The 22,216-nt window shown below is 42.4% G+C and overlaps 1 protein-coding gene across 2 annotated transcripts in view; it reads left to right on the top strand.

Moving 5' to 3' along the window:
- Positions 1 to 598: 598 nt before the first annotated feature.
- LOC136421362 (transcription factor RFX4-like) overlaps positions 599 to 22,216 on the top strand; it is a 68,178-nt gene continuing 46,560 nt past the window's right edge. Inside the window, exons 1-2 of one of the 2 annotated variants that reach the window (XM_066408605.1) lie at positions 599 to 779; positions 20,145 to 20,249. In XM_066408605.1, the coding sequence (XP_066264702.1) occupies positions 767 to 779; positions 20,145 to 20,249 (118 nt within the window). In that variant the 5' untranslated portion in view covers positions 599 to 766. Of the gene's footprint in view, positions 780 to 19,850; positions 20,250 to 22,216 lie in introns of those variants that run through there. The other variant, XM_066408604.1, reaches the window with a different exon arrangement.

Below are 22,216 nucleotides of genomic sequence, written 5' to 3'. Positions count from 1 at the left end.
TATGATGAGGTTAGCTGAACTAACGGAACAATTGCCATGGTCGTATGAGCACCGTGTCAGCAAGGGCATCTATCTAAGACATTAAGAAAAGAATGCAAAAAGCATATGTCTGATTACATCTGCCAGGACGCTGATTGTGCTATAGAACGGAGGTTCACTAGCTGTATTTTTGGCGACCAAACCGGTGGTTCCTGTTCACCCAAATACAGCAGAGAAGCCGCCACGACCAGTCCGAATACACTGTACCCTGTGTTCCACCTTCTCCTGTATGCATTAGTTCGTTTAGTCATGCCATCCTCGTACTGAACCGTCCCGGTTACCCTACTGTTACCCATGGGCAGCACAGATCTTAGCGCTTGCCTCATGTTTTCCCAGACAAACGGCTCGGTGATGGCGACAATTTTGAATAAGAAAGGAGCCCCTCTGAAAACACTATTGACGGAAATCGTGTCCACTCCTTTTATTCAGCGGGCAGCTTTAATTCAAATGCGGGTCCCTGAACCCAGGGGTCCTTTCTCTGCAAAATGAAGCTATTGATAAACCAGATATTAAAGTGTTGACCCACTGTGGCTCTCCGAGCGACTCCTGAATTGTATATCAGTCTAAGAACAGAGCCCGGCAGACCTCCAGCGGTCTAAAACTCCTCCTCGCCTCATCGCTCAATCGCGCCTACCACGGTGACCTTCGCGTGGTCTCCTCGGAGACGGCACCACCTGGCCCCGACGACACGCCGAGAGAGCACGGCGCTCGCTTTCACACGCTCGCCATGGACGCAACAGGTATTCCTTTTGGTCATGTGGCATCTTACTAGTTTGATTATAGGTTACATTTGAGAGTAGACAAGACAGCTCAATCTCCCTAGAACTCTGGATGTACGTAGCCATCACCATGGGAGTGCAGAACTATATGAGATTCTGGCGTATAGATCGTATAAACCAGCCAAGGGCCATGCCCGTAATATGGCAAAAACCTTTCAGGCAATTATTTGGTTTGTTAGCTTGCGCTCTTTGCGCTCTGTCAATGAAATCTATTGATTAGATTACTATCCCCATGCTACCTTGCTAAAACAGGTAGAACTAAACATACGTTTTGGAAATTACACAAAATGTCCCGACCGAAGCGAAGGAACTCCGCGCAGTGCATCAGGTAGAACGTAGCGCAAGCGACTCCTAAAAACGAAGCTTGGCACCGCGGAACAAAAGTCACGGCAGGATGTTCTGGACTGACGGCAAAGTCAAGAAAGTGGCGCTTTGGGGGCTGAAGGCAGTCGTAGGCCCGCTGAAAATCTGCCAACCTAGGTATCATATTTAGCTGCCTAAATGAGGTAAGTAGAGTTATTGAAGGTACCGTAGATATGCCTAGCAAAGAACTAAACCTGTGCTTTTGAAATTCTGTTGCCATGTTAGGAATCAGTTGTTGTCGTGAAGAAATGACTTCCTTCGTTCATTCATTCAAAACGTAGGACAAATTACCATGCATCGATGAAGTCAGAATCTCCATGTTTATATTATATATATGTAGTACACAAATATGAAGAAAGTGTTGAGATGATCTATCTGCATTCAAAATGCGGGTTTCGCCCTCTACAAACAACAGTTGGCGCCCTAGGCCTGTTCGTTTTCCATTGTTCCCAACATTGAACGTACAATTCACTTCAAGTTCAGAAGGCCAGATTCATGATTAAAAGCAACCTGTGACTCGCGGATCGTTAATTGCGAACCTGAAAACAGTGACGGGAGACAGATTTCTGAGCAAACGGAAGAAGGGTATTGTATTGTATTGTATTGTATTGTATTGTATTGTATGGTATGGTATGGTATGGTATTGTATTGTATTGTATTGATGGGATGGGGGCGGTATCACAGACTTGACAGAGGAACTTGCATATTCTCGGGCTTTTTTAAGATTAGACTTCTACTAGTATAGATAACGCTAATCTAGTTTTTAAATAGCCCAAAATTTTAGACAGCCCTGTGCCCTTTTAGCTCCCCAAAATCATTTCTGATGATCATCAGTTCCGTTCCACCAACCACCTGTACATGTGATGCAGTATAATCTATCCTTATCTAATCTCCAACTCATCAAGACATCAGATTTATGGTATCTAATCGTTGAAAATTTGTACAGATTTCGGTATTTGTCATTTGTCCTATCTTCGAAAGTTTTTGTTAGCATTAGCGATTTTGTTTTGTTCTTTTTCTCTCTGTCACATCCTGAACGTAAACAGGCTTGAAAGTCATGCAAATGTGAATCAGGCGGGGCCACCAGCCCAGCTAGCTCCCACTGGAGCAAGTCCCTGTGCCCCTTGAGTGTTTACCATCTCCAAATGAATAGCACCAATGCTGTCACAATAATCTGTTTACAAGTTCCATACGTTGGATTAGCACTCGACGTTGTATTTTTTGTCTGAGACGACTGCCATATTGAAATGTGTGCACTGCAGTTCTCGAAAGCTTGACACGGAGGCCACAAACACGCTAATCAGGGAACAGAACGCTACAGCTGATGTGAGTCGGGCTGGTCGGCGTGAGTGTCCACTCGTCCATAAACCACACCGTGTACATGCATGACAAACATTACATCAGTCGAGAATAGATGTTTAGAATGCCCGTTGGAAACCAAAACGGATCTGTGAGGAAATTTCGAAACCCATTTCTTTCAAGTGCGCCAAGCCTGGAAACCATACCATCGGGAGCTCCCCGGTATCTCTGCGGCGCTGGGAGTGATGCCCGCCCGTCCAGACAGATTAGCCCGCTCGGGGTGGCTTTACGGGCTTGGATTAATTAGGCGATAACTCTCTATGCAAGCCGACAGGCTAACAGAAACGAGTCAATATAGCCAATATAGACTGGCCAACCCGTACAGACTGGCGACCAGGCTGGAGCAGCACACATGTATGCCGGTGTTCAGGAATTATCGGTCCCCCCGGGAAAATCGGTCCCCCTCCTGCCATTGGTCCATGTTTGAGACTGGTGGGCGTGGCCTAAAAGTACGAAGGCCCACAATAACATAGGCTGTAACATAACAATTCTACACTGTCGACATTGTCGACAAATAATGTCCCCTCATAGGAAAGTTGAAACAATCTTCCTCTGGTCTACTTCGGACCCTAATTTTGAACTTAAAGACGAATCTATGAAAATTGATATAAACGTTTCTTGATATAAACCTTCCTATGAGAGGACCGAAAATCCCGGCTACCCCGGAAAATGTGTCCCCTTCCCCTTAAATCTCCTCAATTGACAAATTTTGAGACTTTTGCCCATGAAACCTTTATAGTTGTTTTAAGTCTTCAGAGAAGCGTTTTAAGTATAAAAACAGGATTCCAAATGGATCAGGAAAAGCGTTGTTGACTTTCCTATGAGGGGACCGAAAATCCCGGGTACCCGGAGAAAATGTGTCCCCTTCCCTTGAAATCTCCTCAATGGTCAAATCCTGAGACTTATTTGCTTTTGAAACGTTTATAGTTGTCAAGTTGAAAAACAATGTCCATGTCCATCATAAGAAGCGTTGTTGACTTTCCTATGAGGGGACCGAAAATCCCGGCTAGATCTACCCCGGGAAAATGTGTCCCCTTCCCCTGAAATCCCTCAATGGCCAAATCCTGAGATTTTTTTGCTTTTGAAACGTTTATAGTTGTGCTAAGTCGTCAGAGAAGCGTCCCTTAAGTTGACAAACAATTTCCAAGTCCATCATAAGAAGCGTTGTTGACTTTGCTATGAGGGGACCGAAAATCCCGGCTAGATCTACCCCGGGAAAATGAGTCCCCTTATCCTGAATTCCCTCAATGGACAAATGCAGAGACTGTTGCCCTTGAAACGTTTATATTTTTGTGTTAAGAGCATCAACTCAAGTTAAAGTAATTCAAAAATAAAGTATTTTTCCAAACGCATCACTACTAGGAGAAGAGTTGTTGACTTTCCTATGAGGGGACCGGAAATCCTGGCTACCCCGGGAAAATGTGTCCCTGCAATGGCCAAAAACTGATACTTTCTGTTGATGAAACGTTCATATTTGTGTTTGTGGACAATGTCCTTCCCACCTTCTTACAATTCATACATTTGGCAGTAAGTATTCAATTGAAAGACAGTGTTTGTGGATTATATCTATGCTTTGGCCCTGTGGGCCTTCGTACTTTTTAGGCCACGCCCACCATGGATTGGGGACCGATTTTCCTGGGGGACCGATAATTCCTGAACACCGGCACAGCATCCTTATACTTACACTTTACAGCACCGGAGATGAATAACTTTATTGCTCGACAATTGTAACGGGTACAATGTATGGTAATTTGTAGATACAGAACAATTGGCTATTTCTGATATCTAACAATTCCAAGTAAGTAATCTACAACATGAATAACAGTGGAGGCAATTGATCTGATAATGTGCATTCCAATGCTATAAAACAGTACACAATATAATGGTGACGACGATAGTATTCTCTGTCGGGAATGTATAACATTGTATCGTTTTTGCATAGAGTTGCATATAAATTGGCATACATAGGTGGATATATGAGCAGGGCATGATCATATTGAATATCTCTTGGTATTCGGCGGCATTTTACTGGACAATCGATTAAAACAATTTGACCGCGGCGTTAACAGAGCTCTTAGATACTGTACACCGAGTGATATTTTGCAGTAATTCAGTTTAAGTACAAACTCCAAGTCGGAAATTTCGTATGATATTGTTGGTTTGTCGAATGTTATGTTATGTTCCTTTAGTAAGTTTGATTGATAAATAATGTTTAGCTTGTCGCTATAATTTTTTTAATCTGACAAGGACCGGGTTAGTAGGGGAAAGTTTTGATGTCTTACTACTACGAAAAGCTGTTAGGATGTGAGTTTCTGATCCCAGTATCGTACAAAGAGTCCTAGCCGTTGATTCTCTTATACTCTCATTTTGACATTCTTTTATCCCATGGAATAAGGTCTCTTGTTTGTTTCGAGCACATCGCCACAGTAGAGTAGAATTGGTTTTATACAGCTATTGAACAGCTGGAGAGCGAGCGCAATTGATGGATTGAAATTTGATGACATCAGTGATTTGAATTTGACCGTAGCTGTTTGCAGGTCCTCTAGGACGCAGGCGTTGATTTGAGGGGGGGGGGGATGAGGCCGCTGATTCGCGATTTTCAAAATGGGCCTGGTTAGCCTCCACCAGGCCTTCCTACGAAGGTATGGATAGTAGAGTTTGGCAAAAGGGGGAATAATGATGAAATACATTTATTGTACATTCGTATCCCGAGGGGCTAGGAACAGGTCGTCTAACATGAACCTAATTAATATGTAACGGGGGGTGCCCAAACATATGACGTTTTTTTACGCGCTCGAACTCACGGCGCTCCATTGCTGGTTGCCAGAGAATGGTAATGCTTTAATGAATTGATTTTGAACACATTCATCTAAAGAACATACATGGACAAGAAATGTATTCATACTGTTCATGGGCCCTTCACGCTCCGCGTTAGAAGCGGCAAACGCTGTGAGACGTTTTCACGAATGTACCTTCTGATTTAGTGCTACGCCAGATAGTGTGCCTAACTTAATTTTATTACGCGTTGGTAATTTTGCTCTCTTCGGAAGTTGGTGATGAAGTTAGGGAAATTCAAATAAGGCTTAAAGTCTGCTATATTAAAGCTTTCTTTTGACGGGAAAATCTTGACTGTGTGCACTTCTAACGTCATGTGAGAAGGGCTATATCTAGCGCACTTTGCGCGCGGCCCGACGTACGTCTTGCATGCGACCCGACTTACAAAATCATTACGAAAAAACGCTTACATCAACAATACTCCATCTACTTATTGGGAAATATCATTGCCATCTCTTTATTCAGTTTCCTTTTCATAGACGGTACCAATCACATGTTACAGCGTTACAAAACTGTGCGTTGAATCGCCGTAGGCCACCATCGCGGCCCAAAAAAATGGCGGGAAAACAACGTAGCCAGACGGCAGCGATGTTTACGTTGTTTTCTTTGGTCGGTTTTCTTCTCAACAAACACTTAAAGACCCAATTCTTTTGCGTTTTATAAAGTTATATTTCTTATGTGTATGATAGTTGTATATCTGCTTGGCACAGGTCGTATATTAAGGTGCCGGGCCGTCTAGCTACGCAGTGACCCTCTATACTCAGTGTTGCCATCATTATTGTCAAAATACTATTCTCGACAAAACAAGAAATGAATATGTACATATATGTTTTGAATGCAAATAACAATTATGTGCATGAACTTGGTTTATTTACCTTCCTTATGAGCATAGTCAGTGGACACAAACACGGCGTACTTATGCATAATAAGATCACTAAAAAATCCGTCACATGTTAGGGCGCGTCATAAGTCAGGGCAACCCCCGTTATGTGACATATACAGAGAAATATATACAATACATAGCTTAAACCACATACATAGTGGGAAAAAGTGATAAACTAAGCTAATCCAGTTGAGTCAACTTCTTCTCGCTTCTTTGTACAATAGTCATGTGTAGATGTATGAACAGATCATGTTTCTTATACAGGGTTGTCTAGACGCAGCAAAAATATAAGTTTATCCGTTGTATATAGATCTTCGAAGTATGGGAATTTTTCATTAATACATTTAAAAAGTACAATTCTTTCTTTATCGTAAATTTTACAATCTGAGATGAAATGTCGCTCGTCTTATTTTCGATCTAAGTTACAATACTGGCAAAGTCTGTAGATGCGTGCGGTTGTGCCTTCTCGTTTCCATTTGTGAATAATTGGCCCTGGGAGTCAGTCCGCGGGAAGTTTGACATTCCGCCTGCAAATGAAACCAATAGTGGCCAAACTCCCTTCGCAAATATTTTCCATACAGCTGGCGTTAGGAGGTCATAGGCGTGTAACCTCCTTGTTGTGGTAGAACCGAGGTTCTTTAACCGCGCACCCAGCCGATCTGCCCCGGCAACCAGTCCATGTTGAAAATCTCCAAACAGCGCTCCTCAAAGATAGACGCCAGAGCTCCTGGAAGGTCTGCGAAGGCAGCTACACGGGCAAAGGTTTGTGGAAATAACTAGAGTTCCGGGACCTAATAACGTCGCCAAATGATGTTAGCCTATTCAGGGGACTTACCATAAATGTTTCTTTTAATCATTCAAATAAGGTCATCATTTGCATGAATTATATCAGTTGACCATCATCTCTACCCAAATGACAAAGGGTGTTCAAAGTCTTATTCCAGCAAAGGCATTATTTATGTCTGATAACTCTTACATTTACTTAACTTCTGAATAAGCCATAAGAATGAAAGAATAAAATTCGCGTCATTTTGCCACTAAAGAATTTTCTCCTTTATTTTGCAAATAAGCTCTTCATTTGCAAAATTGTCATTTGCAAAATTGATATCTATCGTAATTCCTCTCATTCTCTCAGCTACATATGACACTTGTTTGAAAGTCCTATCATGGAATGCATCGGATTGATTATGAAAGCTTTCTCCTGATTTGCATGATTAGCATATGATTATGTGAATTATCACTAAAGCTATCTACATACCAAAAATTATAACGATCCTGCAATCCCTTCTTCAGTTATTTTTTTTCAAAGTTTGAGATGAAATTGGCCCCTGCAGTTCCAAACTAAGTCACTAGGGGGCCCAAACCAACACGACTTATTCTCCCTCCAAAGAGGTGTCTACCCCTACAAATCATGGCCATAGCATGTCCATAACATGAGATATCAAGTTCCGCTGCAGTACCATAACAATTATCAATAAACAACGCTAATCATTAAGTATTTCAAAGCCTCATCAAGACCTACCTACTTACAAAAATATCAAGGTAATCCACAAAGGCATTTTTTAGTTATCGTGCACTCACAGACAGACAAACACAACCGAAAACATAACCTTCTTGGCGAAGATAATACTATAAGGCCAGCACTCTTCAATCCGGCCGCAATCAGTTCGATGGAAAACAGTATTTGCAAAAAGTTCAACTGATATTAGTACACCATAGGATGTAGGCCTCGGAGTGTTTGCACCGCATATATCAAGTGGGGTCGCATGGCGTAACGGCAGCGCGTTTGGCCCAGAATCGAGTGGCCCCGGGTTCGATACCTGTCGTTGTGTCCTTGGGAAAGGTGCTTTGCACGACTTTCCTCACTTCACTCACGTGAAAATGAGCACCTAGCTTAGTCTAGGGACGTCCCTCGGTTAAGACGTTAAATGGAGGTCCCGTGTTTGAGGAGAGTCGCACTCATCAAAAAGAGTAGGGTTCCTTCCCGGTGTTGAGCGGATCAAACCATTCCGGTCTGAATGGGGTAGGGAATTTCCCGAGCAGCCTTCGTAACCCCTGCTTCTCGTCTCTATATAAAACCTCTATATAAAGCCTCCTTTGATCAGTGAGTGAGCAGTAGTAGTCTCACGATGTTTCTGATCTAGGGTGAAGAGACGCTGTTACAGGAAGGTCCTTGGTTGCAGTGAACAATTAGTTCAATGCTTAGGAGTGGCCCCCTAGGGCCTTGCATTGAGCGAGATCGTTGAAAGAATATACCGTATATACACATGTACCGGCTTTCGGCATCGCAAGATCGACGAATGCCCTTGAGGATTATCCTGATATTTGGTATGTGGGTAGGTCTGGATGAGACCTCAAAATGATAAGATTTGGGGCCCTCTAACGTCTTGTTATGGTACCGCAGCGGAACTCTCGGTTTTCTGGACATGCTATGGCCGTGATGTTTCAGTGGTAGATGCCTCTTTCTTGGGAGAAATGATTATAAAATTCACCATGTCCGTCTGTCCAACCAAGGAGGTGGTCCGACATACAATTAGGAGTTTGTGCAGGGTGCAAGTGATGCCTTTTTTTGAAAATCAGTTCAACCTTTCAAATTCGTGTTCCAATGGCCTTTCACAAACATGATTGTGCTTCCGTCCTATGTGGCTCAGTCGGATTGTTTACAGTTTTTTTATTACATCTATTACCAACCGATTACCATTGAAGCGTGGTGATATGATGTCGGCTACTGTTTTCGCGGCATGTCCGTTTGACATATTCTCCAAGCAGACGTTTTGGTCGGGGGATAGTAGTGGCCGGTTTTTTTTTACGTTGGCCTTCCGGGAGGCATCATGAAGTATTACATTTTGACATCATTTCGAGTAATAAGTCTATCTAAGTGGTAAGTCCCGTAAGGTTTGTAAGATAGTAGAAGCTGGCGTGCCATAAATTCTTAACGGGCATTTGCAAAGTTAACATGAATAATTTTGTATCCATTTTTATGGTACGCCGCCCGACCCTGTTTTCAACCGGGCAACGTGAGGTCTCGTTTAGCCCGCAGGAATTGAATGAAGATAACTTGTGGCCATTTTGATTCGTTGCTCGTTCTTTCTTTACTCCATCCACCTCCCGCTTTGTCCGTCTCAGTTGTTATTCAAATTCTAGCATGAAGAGTGGTTGATGGGGTAACAATAGTATCAAGCATTCATTCATAGATAAATATGCAGGTATGTGAGAACTGAGAAGGGGAAAACACTTGTCCATGTGACTGGGTTTGGGAGCTTGGAGTTTTTTTTGCAGCGACATTTTAAAGACCCTGCTCATGCCAGGTAACGTTAGGCCACAGCAAGTAAATTTTCTGGATGACATCAGCGCGCGCATTGATTTTCGGCTGATTTGAAATAAAAAACAAGAATTTTTTTCACCCTTCGGCAATGGCCAATATGCCGAAAAAGGGGCAATAACGTTCTGTACGATGCGGTAACATTTGCACACGTCGAAATGTTGAAAAATTCGTAAAAATGTAAAATTACTGTGTATGCAAGCTGTAAAAACATTGCTCCTCATTACGAACTTACATAAAGACACAGATACAGTGCAGCCCTCATACCAAACGTGTAATTAGAATTAGTATGTAATATTATCAACAACGTGTATTGAAACCCGATTAGTTAGTCTTGAATGAAGTGAACACTAACAAATCCGATAACAGGGTCAGATGAAGTTTAGATGCGGTTTAGGTAGCTGTCTGTCTGTTGAAGACAGAACAGAACAAAATAGTTTCTGAGGCACGTCAATTCATTCGGACGGTGGGGTTAGCAGAGAGAACGTCAGTTGAGACACCGTGAGCAGAGCCAGCATTATGTATAGTCAGTCTGCCTCAGGGATAAAATACTTGGTTGTAATAAAGTGTTTTATCGCTTCAATTTTCTTACATGCTTTATGGTATTCAAGTTTTGAAATGTGGATATCTTATTTTTTGCCCGCCTTGTTTTTTTGTCGCCCACGCACACTAAATTTGGAGTCTGCAGAGGATGCCATCCATTAAATTTACTTGCTGTGGCCTTATGTGAATCTAACTATGTCCCAACACGGCCATGTGCGTTTATACTTGGAGTTTTTATTTGTGTCAGAGTTTGTTAAAGCCCAAATCCTGTCCAAAATCTATTCCGGATCAACCCCAAAGGTATGCAGTTGGACCAAAAACCACCAGGCAATGGTTAGTGAAATAGAATATATGATAAAACAGAGAACGTGAAAGAGAATCATGTGGAACACGTTGTGCAATTGTACAAACACTCAAGCCATGTCAGTCCAGATAACTATGCTCATAAGATGTTTACATTCACAATGACAATGAAAACTGAAAAAGAAAAATTTGTGAGCAAATACAGCATGTTTGCCCATATTCCTCCCCATGCAAAAATGGCCTGCTCCAAAGTCACAGCTGAACAAAACTGAAATATCAAGAAAAAGTCTGTCAAAAGTGATCTATTCCAATATCATTCCAGCCCGAATTTGAGCTTCCCCAATTTGACCGACTATGCAAGAATAAACTCTTCCACAGGCAACCCCATTCATGATGGACCATTCCAAAATAAGAATTACTAAAAAAAGAGGATCATCCAGTCCAAATTGCCTTTAACCCCAATGGCCCAAGCTGGGAGGCTGGCAGCGGCCACGGTGTCTGTCATACCCCTTCCTCAGAGCTTCTGACTGTACTTTTGCTTCTCACCACAAAACTGCCACCTACTTATAGCGGCGAGAAGCAGTACTCCAGTCAGAAGCTGTGATGTATATTTTTTGTTCTGAAAATAGCCACAAAAAGGGGGAGGAAAAATTCTAAAGTAATGTAACGTTAGTTCACATAAACCCGCAGGGTAACATAAACACGGAATTTAAAAAAAATGGTATTTAGGGATATGTGCTAGATGCAATATGAGCAAAACCGCCAGAAATGCAAACTTGATCAACCAAGGTATTCAGAACACTGTCTGAAAAGCTTCCATAACTATGCATTCGAAGATGACGACGTCAGTTTTACTGTGGGGGGGGGGGGGTATTAGCACCAACTTACGCAGTCAAATACGCATTCTAAAATATGGAGATGGTCTATCTTAGCATGGAAATCACATAATTTGGGAAATTATTGAACTCTAACCCCCCTATACATACCCCTTGAAGTTTGGATACTACCTCCCTCCATATACCACTGTCACCTTGTCGCTTAGCTTGCGGTTTTTGCACAATGGTATGTGTGATGACATAAACCCTTCAAGATACATTTCTTTCAAGTCTCAGGCTAATACTTGGTTGCCATGGCAACAGGGAAACACATTTTGGGCGCATTGTCCTCTTTGGACTCCAACATATGGAAATTGGCACATGATGAATGACACTATTCCAGACAAACGCTAAGAGATAAGCAGAAGGGAGTATTCAAACCAACTTTTCAGCTTCACTAGAACAGCTGTGAACTTCCATGGACTTAACATTATGGTATTGGGCAAAATGTAAACAATACATGCAAAGAAATAATAATATTTTGCCTTATACTATTGTTCTTGTATATGGGCAAGGCCTGTCTCAGTGCGGAAAGTCCCAGCAGTTGAGTGATTGTTCAACTTCACCCCTTGTACACGCCCCCTTAGACCTGCCCCCTTCCCCATAAAGACGTAGGTAGTGCTCCTGCAATACTGAATTTTATTTTGGGTGACATCAATTGATAGAAAACTGTTGTAGACCTCCGGAGCACTCTAGGCTTGTATGTAACGGAAATCCAAACTGATTTAGATCAACCTATTATGGAAATCTTTCCTAGGTATATATGTGACGGCGCAATGGGTGAGGTGTTTCACCTGAAATCGAGAGGATCTAGCTATAGGTTCAAATCCCTAACAAGCCACGATGTTGTGTCATTTCAAAATGTACTTTACACGAACTTGAGTGAAAATAAGTAGGTTCAGTTAAGGACGTAACGTTGGGTAACATAAATTCGGGATTTTTCCGATAATGGTTGACTGAAATCAATCTAGCAGAACAATAAACCATCCTTTTTTTCTATTATTCTGTCAGTATCATGTACTATCTTTGCACTAATCATATATATGGTAGATTTTGTCTCTAGTCGTGCTGACACCATAATATTTCAACTTGAAACTACCGTCCGCCGCACGCACAATGACGGTGTTGTCGGACAGGGGTGGACATTAATTCGGGAGAGAAGATTTGTCTTCAATATCTTACCGCTAATTACATTTTATACAGTAGCTATTCGTTCCATCCTTGGCTTGAGGAGAGTGCTATGGATATAGACGTGTCCAAGTAAAAAAAAATACACGAAAAAACGGCCGTACCGCACGCATCAGGCCTTCGGGAACAACCCGTGTGTTGAGTCGGTAGAACGTCACTCAAAGTTCACCCCCACCGTCATGGAAATTTGTACATTATTCATCGGGGCGTTAGCTGGATGCCGTAGAAATGGTAATACTACTATGTCCATGTGTTTCTGCTTGTGCTAAGAGCAAACTTTGAGGAAAATATCGCCATCAGTCCACTATCACACACAACATTTAGACAAAAAAGTGTTCCTCGCAAACGTTTGTCGTCTGCCGAATAGCAGGATTCTGGGTAACGAATATGGCGGCGGGAAAATTCACCGTAGTGCCGTAGCCATTGGTTGTAGCAAAAAAGAGGCGTTTTGATGATTAATCACACTTAGAGTCCAGTTGTAGGTTAGCAAAAGAAATTGTAATAAGTTGTATTGTAAATGATTGTGTTGAGCAGGAAGCGGATGTGACATTTGTCTTATAAACCAGCGAAAAACTATGTAGAATAATTCTCCCACGAAGCCCTCAGACTGTGACAATAAGGGACGGAGAGTTTTTGACGTAGTCAACTTCTAATGCATGCTTATCAAAGCTTTTCAGACAGTGTTCTGAATACATTAGTCTGTCAAGTTTGCATTTCTAGCGGTATTACTGATGTTGCATCTAGCACATATCCCTAAATACCCCGTTTTCGAAAAATCCCGAATTTAAGTACCCCGCGAATTTATGTTACCCAACGTTACCTCGGATAAGACGTTAAATGGAGCTTGAGGTCCCATGTTTGAGAAGAGCTACATCTCGAGCATGTTACAGGACCCACCGCACATGTCGAAAAGAGAAGGGGGGTCCCGGATGAATGAGTGAGTGGATCAAAAAACCTTTAAATTTAATTCAATCTAGATTGGGTAGGGGATATGCACGAGCAGCCACAGTAACCCCTACTTCTCCTACATTGTGTATTGCCTCAGTTGGTCATGCTTGTACGTATATTCAAGTCCGTATACGTTGCATTTTGACATTTAGGGGGTGGTGGATTTAGGTTACGTTTTCCGGTGAGGTAATGTTCTCTAGTTTCACCCCCCGTTGTGCAGTCTGGTTATCAAACGGAAAAGTTGACTTTTCGGCCGCAAACTTTACCTAAACCAAAGAATTGTCAATACAGAACTCAAACGGACTTGAATATACGCACAAGTGTGAAGAGGCTTTTAGGGGGAAGAGATGCCGTCACAGTCCCATTTATGTAATCCATAACCGCCTACTTAGTTCAGTACCCAAAAGGTCTCTCGGACTTGCACTGGGCAAACTACTAATAGTTGAAAAATATTAGTTAACATAGGATTTGTAGATACGCACTTAATGACTATAGGACATTGGTCTAGTGATATTTCCTATATTCATTAAATATCAACACAGATAACCTTTATGAACTCATGGAAGTTCTGAAGCAGAAGGTCCCATTGCAATAGTTAGCCTTCGTGTGAAGTAAATCTTAAGTTTTGTTCTTGCAATGTGTGATGTCCAATGCATAATCCATTCGTTGACAAGTAATCTCAACATAGAATCAATAATAATAGTAATGATAACAACTTGTTCATCATTTCTTATACTTCTGTGTCAGTGACAAATGGCCATGAAATTCACAGTAAAAATAATGGTCAAGATGTAGATTTTAGAGCATCCCAGTACACGTACAATGATATTTGTGCATTTGTCAGATTATTAAACGTAAGATGGTATGTGCAGTGGTTAGAACTCCAATTCTAAGATTTTATCCTTCAAACTAACCCTGTCCATGTCCACGTACCACTTTACCACAACATTTCATTGAAAATTGACGTTAAGTACTTGAAGACTAGCTCATTTTGCACATGTTGTGAGTTTGGGATGGTCCATTTTTGCAATAGGGTGAAATTGGAATAGTCTATATTTAATTGGGGGATGCTTGGAGGTGTCCAAATATTCATGATAGTGTCTTCTGACCTCAAATGTTCTGACAAGGAATGTCAAAGTACCAACTTTAGGGCATTATTGAACTGTTTTGAACATGTTGTGAGTTTAGAATAGGCCTTTTTTGCCATAGGGGGATTTTGGCATAGTCCAAATTTGCATGGGGATTTTTCTTAGTTCAGATATTGATGATGATGTCTTCTGGGTTCAAATATTCTGCCAAGGCATGTCTCAAAGTACCATGGTACCAACTTAAGGGCATTAAGTATTTTGTCAGCATGGCGATTTACTATAGTTAGTAGTACATTGTCAAACTTCAGGGGGTATGTACAGGGGGGTTAGCATTTAAAAATTGGCAAAATTTTTACATCTTCGCATTCAGATGGACGGTCTTCATATTTCCAGGGGCGTATTTCACCAAAAACTGCATTTTTGCAAAATAGTACCTCCCCCTAGTTTTAGGTGCACTGACGTCATGAGAGTGAACACAAATTCCTATGCGCGCATGTCCTAGGCTAGCCTGAGTACCAACCTCCGTAGTGACCGCTGGCTCAAAAGAATTCGCTTGCTCCGTGGTTAGCACATTTGGTATAAATACTAGGGCATCTGAGCCTAGTGTACTAGTAACAGTAAGCTAAACTAGTCAACTCGATCGGCAAATCAAGCCCTCGTATCTTTGAATGTAGTGCTCCCATTCGCTGTCACTTCCAACACCATATGTGGTATTAGAAGTGACAGAAGTGACAAAATTGCCAATAATGCCCAATATAATTCGCTTTGAAGTGGTGTATGACAAACATGTGCATGTGGTACTTTGAATATTTGTTCAAGCCACAACAACACCAAATTTCAGGTCAATCGGTTGGAATGGGGCATTTCCAGTGTAAATAAATTGCTTGCTTGGTTGGTTGATTGATTGATTGATTGATTGATTGATTGAATGCCGGGGCACAGGAGGCCAAAATATACATTTTGGTCTAAAAATGGCCGAAAAATAACAAAAACATTACGGTGGGTGACCTGACTACCCTGGTCAATGAAGAGAATAATTTTCCAGGGGAGTTTGGCTTATCTCCAATCAGATCTACTGGTGGCAAGGCAGTATCAAAACCACCAGTGGCTTTGGATACTGGTGGGCCCTTCTTGCCAATGATAATTCTGCCTGGAGATTAGAGTTTGGCTACCGAGGGGACCGGACGGCAGCCAGTGTGTGGTGTGTCGGTTTGATAAAAGGCAATGAAAGTAATCCACTCATTTTCTGAACAAAGGCAGTAGCTATGGAGTTGAGATCATTTAAGCCATAAATCAATTCAGGCGCGACCAGCAGACTGGCTGACTTTTCAGTTACCCTGGTCAGAACTCACTGAAAAACTTGCAAATCCTTGAGTTGATAGTAAAAATATCGTCCGCCGGTGAGCACGGCTCGGTACGCGATTGAGGGCAATTTTGAAAATTACATCCCGAATTCTGCCTTGTCGATCAACGAAGGGTAGCAAACTTTATAACAAGTTTCTCAAGATACGACTTTGGGGTGGGTGGGATGTAACCTTACGTCGTACGTTTGGAAAAACCGGGTGCAATAGTTAAGATATATAGATAAGTCGTGGTCACATGCATCGTAGGTAACGTTAACGTTACATCGTACGTTTTTTTGTCCCCTGGTCAATCGCAGGTAAATCGCACGTAGAATTAACAATTGGCGAGCGTCGTACGACGGAAAATATCGCTAAAATAGTTTTGAACATGTTCAAAATTTCATCCATCGCCGTATGATTTTTGCAGCCCTCAATGCAGGCTTTAACTAGGGCCATTTTTCTTATCATATGGTGACAAATTCATTGATTTCGACCGCGTTCTTGTGGTTTAAGTTTTCCCTGATATTGCCGATGTTAATGCAAAGCATAATAATCAGAACACACTAGCAACCAGAAAACAACGAGCCCGCGGAAGAGCCTGCTTCCAAGGTTAAATTTTCCACGTGTAAGATCTAGTACCACACGCAGGCGATGCATACAGTTGTTTGATGGCTGAATGCACCTGGGTTCATAATAAGATCAGAACTCAGTCCTACCCTGTCTATATCTTCAGTTTGCCAAAAGAACAGTTTGCGGATGGCTCCGAGAAAGAATATGGCAGGTCAGTTATATTGTCCATCAGAAAGCACATGATAAGCCAAAAAAAGTCAAACAAAAACTGAAACTGAAAATAGAGACAGGATAGGACTGAGGTATGATCTAATCATATACCCACGTGTATACAGCCATCAAACAATTGTATGCATCACCTGTAACGTTACGTGGTTCTGGGCGTGACACGTGGAAAATCTAACCTTGGAAGCAGGCTCTTCAACGGGCGCGCTGGTTCCTGGTTTCTATTGTGTTCTAATGGAAAGACTTTGCATCGACATCGGTAATATATCAGGGTACCTGAAACCATCGGACACGGTCGAAATTTATGAACTTGTCACCTCATCATTTCAGAAAAAAAGGCCTGAATATGGGGCTATAAAATCGTACGACGATGGATGAAATTTTGAACATCGCCCGGCCCTCGGCGATAGCTGATTTTACCTACGATTAATCTGCGATTTAACTGTCATCATCGTGCGGCGTACGGGATATGCTATCGTAGTTGCATCGTACGATGTTTGTGACCGGGACTTTAATTTAGTCATTGCTCGGTGATGATAAAAGTTTGTTATATCACGGTATATTTCTTTCATACGTGTGCTTAGATTTTCGGTGGGTTCTTAACTTGCTTCCTGTCAGACGAGTAAAGTTCTCAGGAAACTTTTCGAACAAAAGTGTCTCTCAGTCTTTGTTTTATTTCAGACTGAGTGGATGATGTATTGTGGTCCCTGTTAAGTCCCGGTCGCATACACCTGCGATACACCTGCGATAGCATACCCGTAAATCGCACGATGATCGCAAGTAAATCGCAAGTAAATCGCAGGTAGGTTATCATATAGCCTATCCAAACTGACCATATTAAAGAGTAGACAATTCCTGTATGACGCATAGATCCCTTATACTATTAATTTAAGAATGCATTTCAGAATTTACATTTGTCCTTTTTGAACAGAAGATGATAGATTTCATTTTGAAAACCAGCATTTCCACAGATAATATTTGATAACATTGCAATATTGGCATGCCAAATCTTTTTCAAATCTATATCTATTATCATCGATCATGCCTCCCTGCTGGGTGCCCTTCTGACAATGCTGTGGGCGGCTCCACTTACAGTTCCACCCGTTTAGATTTGACTTGTATTGAAATGGTTTATTCTATTTGTCAAATGCTTATAAAACATTAGATTTTTTCTAAGATAGTAAACATTTTTGGGAACAAATAAACATGATACGAATGATAACAAAAATATAATCCTCCACATGATGGGAGGAATGATGATCACGGGTGTGTTATGGCATCATAAGACTTGGGCAATGGAGGCATCTGATTGGTCGACGCCACCTGGCTATGTGATGATAATTATGTATATAGATATGTGCAATCGCAGAACTCTGATAATGGTAGAGACCATTTGCGGTTGCTTGGAATCATTATGATAGTTTAAGTCTCTACCAGACTACGCCGGCTATAGGAGAGTGTCCCTTGGGATTCTGTTCCCAGCAGTATGTCAATCCGTCACAATTATACAACAAAGCTGTTCATCAATGATTTTCATAGTCACAACAAAAGCTCCATATCAATCAGCAGGTACTGACACAAGGTTATCACCGGCAACAACAGTCACGGGCGGCACGCCGGTCAACTGCAGCGGTCAAAACATCTCCCTACATCCAACCAGCGGCAAGTCCGCTCTACTGTTTCACTGCACGGTTATGACGTTCTTTGAAACGGCTGATCTGTTGTTTCGTACGCCAAGGACGGAAACCGCTTTGTTTTGTAACAAAGTGGATTGCACCCTGACTAACTAGTGTTCACACATTGTTGAAGCGGTGTATGTTATGTATGCATGTGTTTGTGTCTGGTAGATTACGTAGGCGGGTAAAATGTGATCTTCACCGTGGACTGACTTGATCATTCCCTTTTCTGCTGAATTCACGATCCATACGCCCGTAGGAGGGCCTGGTGGAGGCTAAATGTGTGACTGTGGGAAACCTGAAACAATAGGGAACAAAAATCGGCCCAGCTAATAATCCCGCTATGAAGACTAGCCATCGTGCAACACCGCAAATAACGACGTTAGCTGAAATCATGATAGGGGAATATCTTTTTAGTCGTCCCGCCGTAGCAAGTTAAAGTTATCTTCCATCTTCCATGTAAATATCTGAACGTGACAGCCCCTAGGAACTTAAACAGCTGACATAATCCCCTCCTGTCTTAACCCCCTCTATCTATGTTATCAGCGCAGCCATTCTTCTGAATCATCACGTTCCCTCGCAACCACAAGGATCGCAGCAAGCACGCCAATTGCCACGTAGCCTTATTTATTCATTGCCTAGTTACCAAACGTCAATCTCCGCCAATTGGGAAGAAGTATATATCAAATTTCCCTAACTACTGTTCGTCATAAACTGTCAATCATGTATAATCAGCGAATAGAATAGCGTGTTGGTGTATCCTCGCCATGACTGGGATAGGAATATCTCACCTACCATTTGAGTAGGGGAGGGCGAGTTGATTTTGAGTCTTGAATTTTGTATCTGTTTGTTGCTAACGGCATACATGTAGAATAACATTCGCATTTCTGTGAAAACCTTTAACAAATAGAGTGAGAAAAAAGCTTAAATTCTAAACAAAATGTGTAATGTGAGTCGTCTGAAATACTTGCATGATTTCTGGTACCTTACAAATACATAGAGACAAAAGCATTTGTAACGTGTTGAAGTTGTGTACGAACCCTCAAACAAGGGCGACGACGTTTCCCTTTAAAAGCAATCTCCAAGCAGATGTTGTGTAGAAAGTCACGACATTTACTGATCTGTTTCTAAGGTAGAGGACTGTCGGAAAAAACAGCAAATCGGAAACATTATGATTTTCTACACATACATCTGCTTGGAGATTATTCGTAAGTTGAGGCTAGGGATTAATTATACCGCATTTCTCAAAACCGAGCCACACTGATAATATAACTATCATCTAGGACTCATCTAGGCACAGTTTTTAACTAGGAAACTTTCTACAAATAGATGCAGTGACGTTCTTCATCTGACAAAGGACCAAGGACATAGAATCAAGGACTAAACATAATGGACCACCTTGTGGGTTCCTTGTAGGCACCAATTATGCAAATGTCCCATTGAAAAGTTTGAGGGCGGGCTGGTGACTTGACAGTAAGACCCTCAAAGCAACTCCCATTCAACCGGGCCTGCATAACGGGGCTGGCGGTATATTCACATCAGGGAATCATTTTCATCTCCCAAGATAGAGCCGAGCAGTGCAACCTTACAAAGGATGGGTATGGCCGGTCCTTCCCGCTCACAATAACCGCATTACAATTTGGATTATCTTAAGCCTCGGGGGTACTGTTTGCTGAACGATAGGCTTAGAACGTCAGTCCCAGCCTGTAGGTGTAGCTGTATGCTTGTACGGGAGAGGACTGTACGTGGTACGGTACAGTGGAGGGAAGATTCCCGAGGACTAATGCGTTCTGTTACGATGGCAGAGAACTGGATCGAGCAGTGCCTGAACGAGAGCGACGAGCCGGACGGCAGCAGTGATGCTTTCCGCGAGGGTGACAGCCTGCCCCGAGAGCGGGACCGTAAGCCAGGTCGGTGACACATCATTTTTCTTTATCTTTCTCATTTCATTTCCTCGTCTTTCACCACCTGATGATCTCTCGAATGGTCTCGTGCCGCTGCCGCCTATGGCAACTATTGGCTGGATACGTCCTCCCGGATAGCCGGGCTTGTCAATGTGAAGAATGATAAATATCAAGCCCGTGCTCTTGATTTAGAACGAGTCGGACAGCCAGTGCCCTGTCACACGCGAGGTAGTCTGGCGCAGCCACAACATTCGCCCGTGTCTTCACCAGTTCTGTAGATTTAATACAACCCATAATGGCAAGAAACGAAACTTAGCTATTTCAGTGCAATAATTCATTCTAACAGAATTAGCTCAGCTGTACCCTTATACCAGTGAGGCAGTCGTTATCAATGAAAAACGTACATGTGTCTCAGGCTATCTGTCTGTATTGTGTGACTTCTGGGGTTGAACATATAGCTAAAGACAGGGAGACCTGCCCAGTTTTAACACCACGTCATTTATCTGCTTCTTTTTAAAAACATTGCAACCGTTGAATGAAACATAGCGGAAATAACAAGAATAGCGATTTCTCCGAACGATGTAAGATCATGTAAGTGAGACGAAAATGCGTGGTTCATGACGGGCCGGAGCGGCCGGCTGCGATGCCGCCTGCGGGGATAGAGTTACCGGTTACACCACGGAAGGAAAACATTTTAAACGCGCTCAGTGTCTAGGCACTGCCGGCTACCACTTGCACAGCGACTCGAGTTGAACAACACACTATCTATTGTGCTGGCCACCCACTCGCATCTACATCTAACTATCATCCCTAATGAATTTACATTACGCTTGCATTACAAAGGCAGAAGGAAATGTGCGCATACGTTTGACAGCTATTGTTGTTGGATGTAAACAATTTACTCGCTTGGCACAAAGAGCATGTTGTTATAGGATAGGCCAAGTTTCGCCACCAGAGGAAAATACACTCTAATGATACAGTCGAAGGTTATAAAAGTTGTCAAAGATAGGCATTTTAAAAAAAAGTACATGACATGTATTGCATGAATCTTGAATGGTAAAGTGAATTTATGCTTCATGCCTAGCCTCCCATCAATGTGTGTGAACAGAAAGAGAATTTGAAAACGTTCTACTAGTAATCATTTCCTTTCAATCGATCCTTTTCAGTGTAGTGTAGCCATTAAAAATGGCAGATGTGATCTCTTTCGATTTAAATGTGTTGTGTTCATCGAGAAATACGAAATCCCCGCTACTTTCCTCCGATGAAAGGATTTTTTAACAGAAACAGCGTTCTTTGCAATCCAATGGTACCCTGGGGGCAGCCATCCCCTAGCTGGAGTAGCGGCATACACGTTCGGGGATAAGCTGGACGTTGTCCGCGGGCTGGGCCGTAGAGGGCCCGGCGGTTGTTGGGTGTGAAGTCGGCCTGAGGGGTCTGGTCCCTAGGGTACGACAACATCTCCAATCGTTTGTAGTAGTACTTTTGTATACAACGCCATAATGAAGACACCTCTGCTTATCACAATATTTGGGGAAAAGCTTGCGACGTAACAGTCGAGTGAATATTCTTCAAATACTGTTTTATCCAGGCGCCTTTTTCTACAAAGTGTTAACGAACCGGGTCTGGCAGGTTTCTGGTCCATTAAACATGAATTGTTGCAAGTCTGGCTGGGTCAGGAAGGGCGTGATCGCTCAGCAGATTTTAAGATTAAACCTTGACGGTTTCTAGAAATGGACCTGTGTGTCTGTTTTTGCCAGCATCTGTAAAGCAGTCGACAGTCAGTCAGGAAGATAAGCATGGGTACCACAGGCTACTGATTTTTCTGAAAGGAAATTTGGAGGTAGCTGGATTGCCGTACTTACCAAGCAGAGCTTTGTGGAAGATTGTGACCTTTTTATCATATGCTCCGGTTTTTGTAGGCTTCCCCTCCGACCAAGGGCAGAGCTTGTTGGGGAGAGCCGACAAAAAAAGGA

Source organism: Branchiostoma lanceolatum, chromosome 16, assembly GCF_035083965.1.
Source record: "Branchiostoma lanceolatum isolate klBraLanc5 chromosome 16, klBraLanc5.hap2, whole genome shotgun sequence".
NCBI lineage: Eukaryota > Metazoa > Chordata > Leptocardii > Amphioxiformes > Branchiostomatidae > Branchiostoma > Branchiostoma lanceolatum.
Note: the sequence above shows the minus strand (reverse complement) of the source record. Positions and strands in the feature narration are given on the sequence as shown.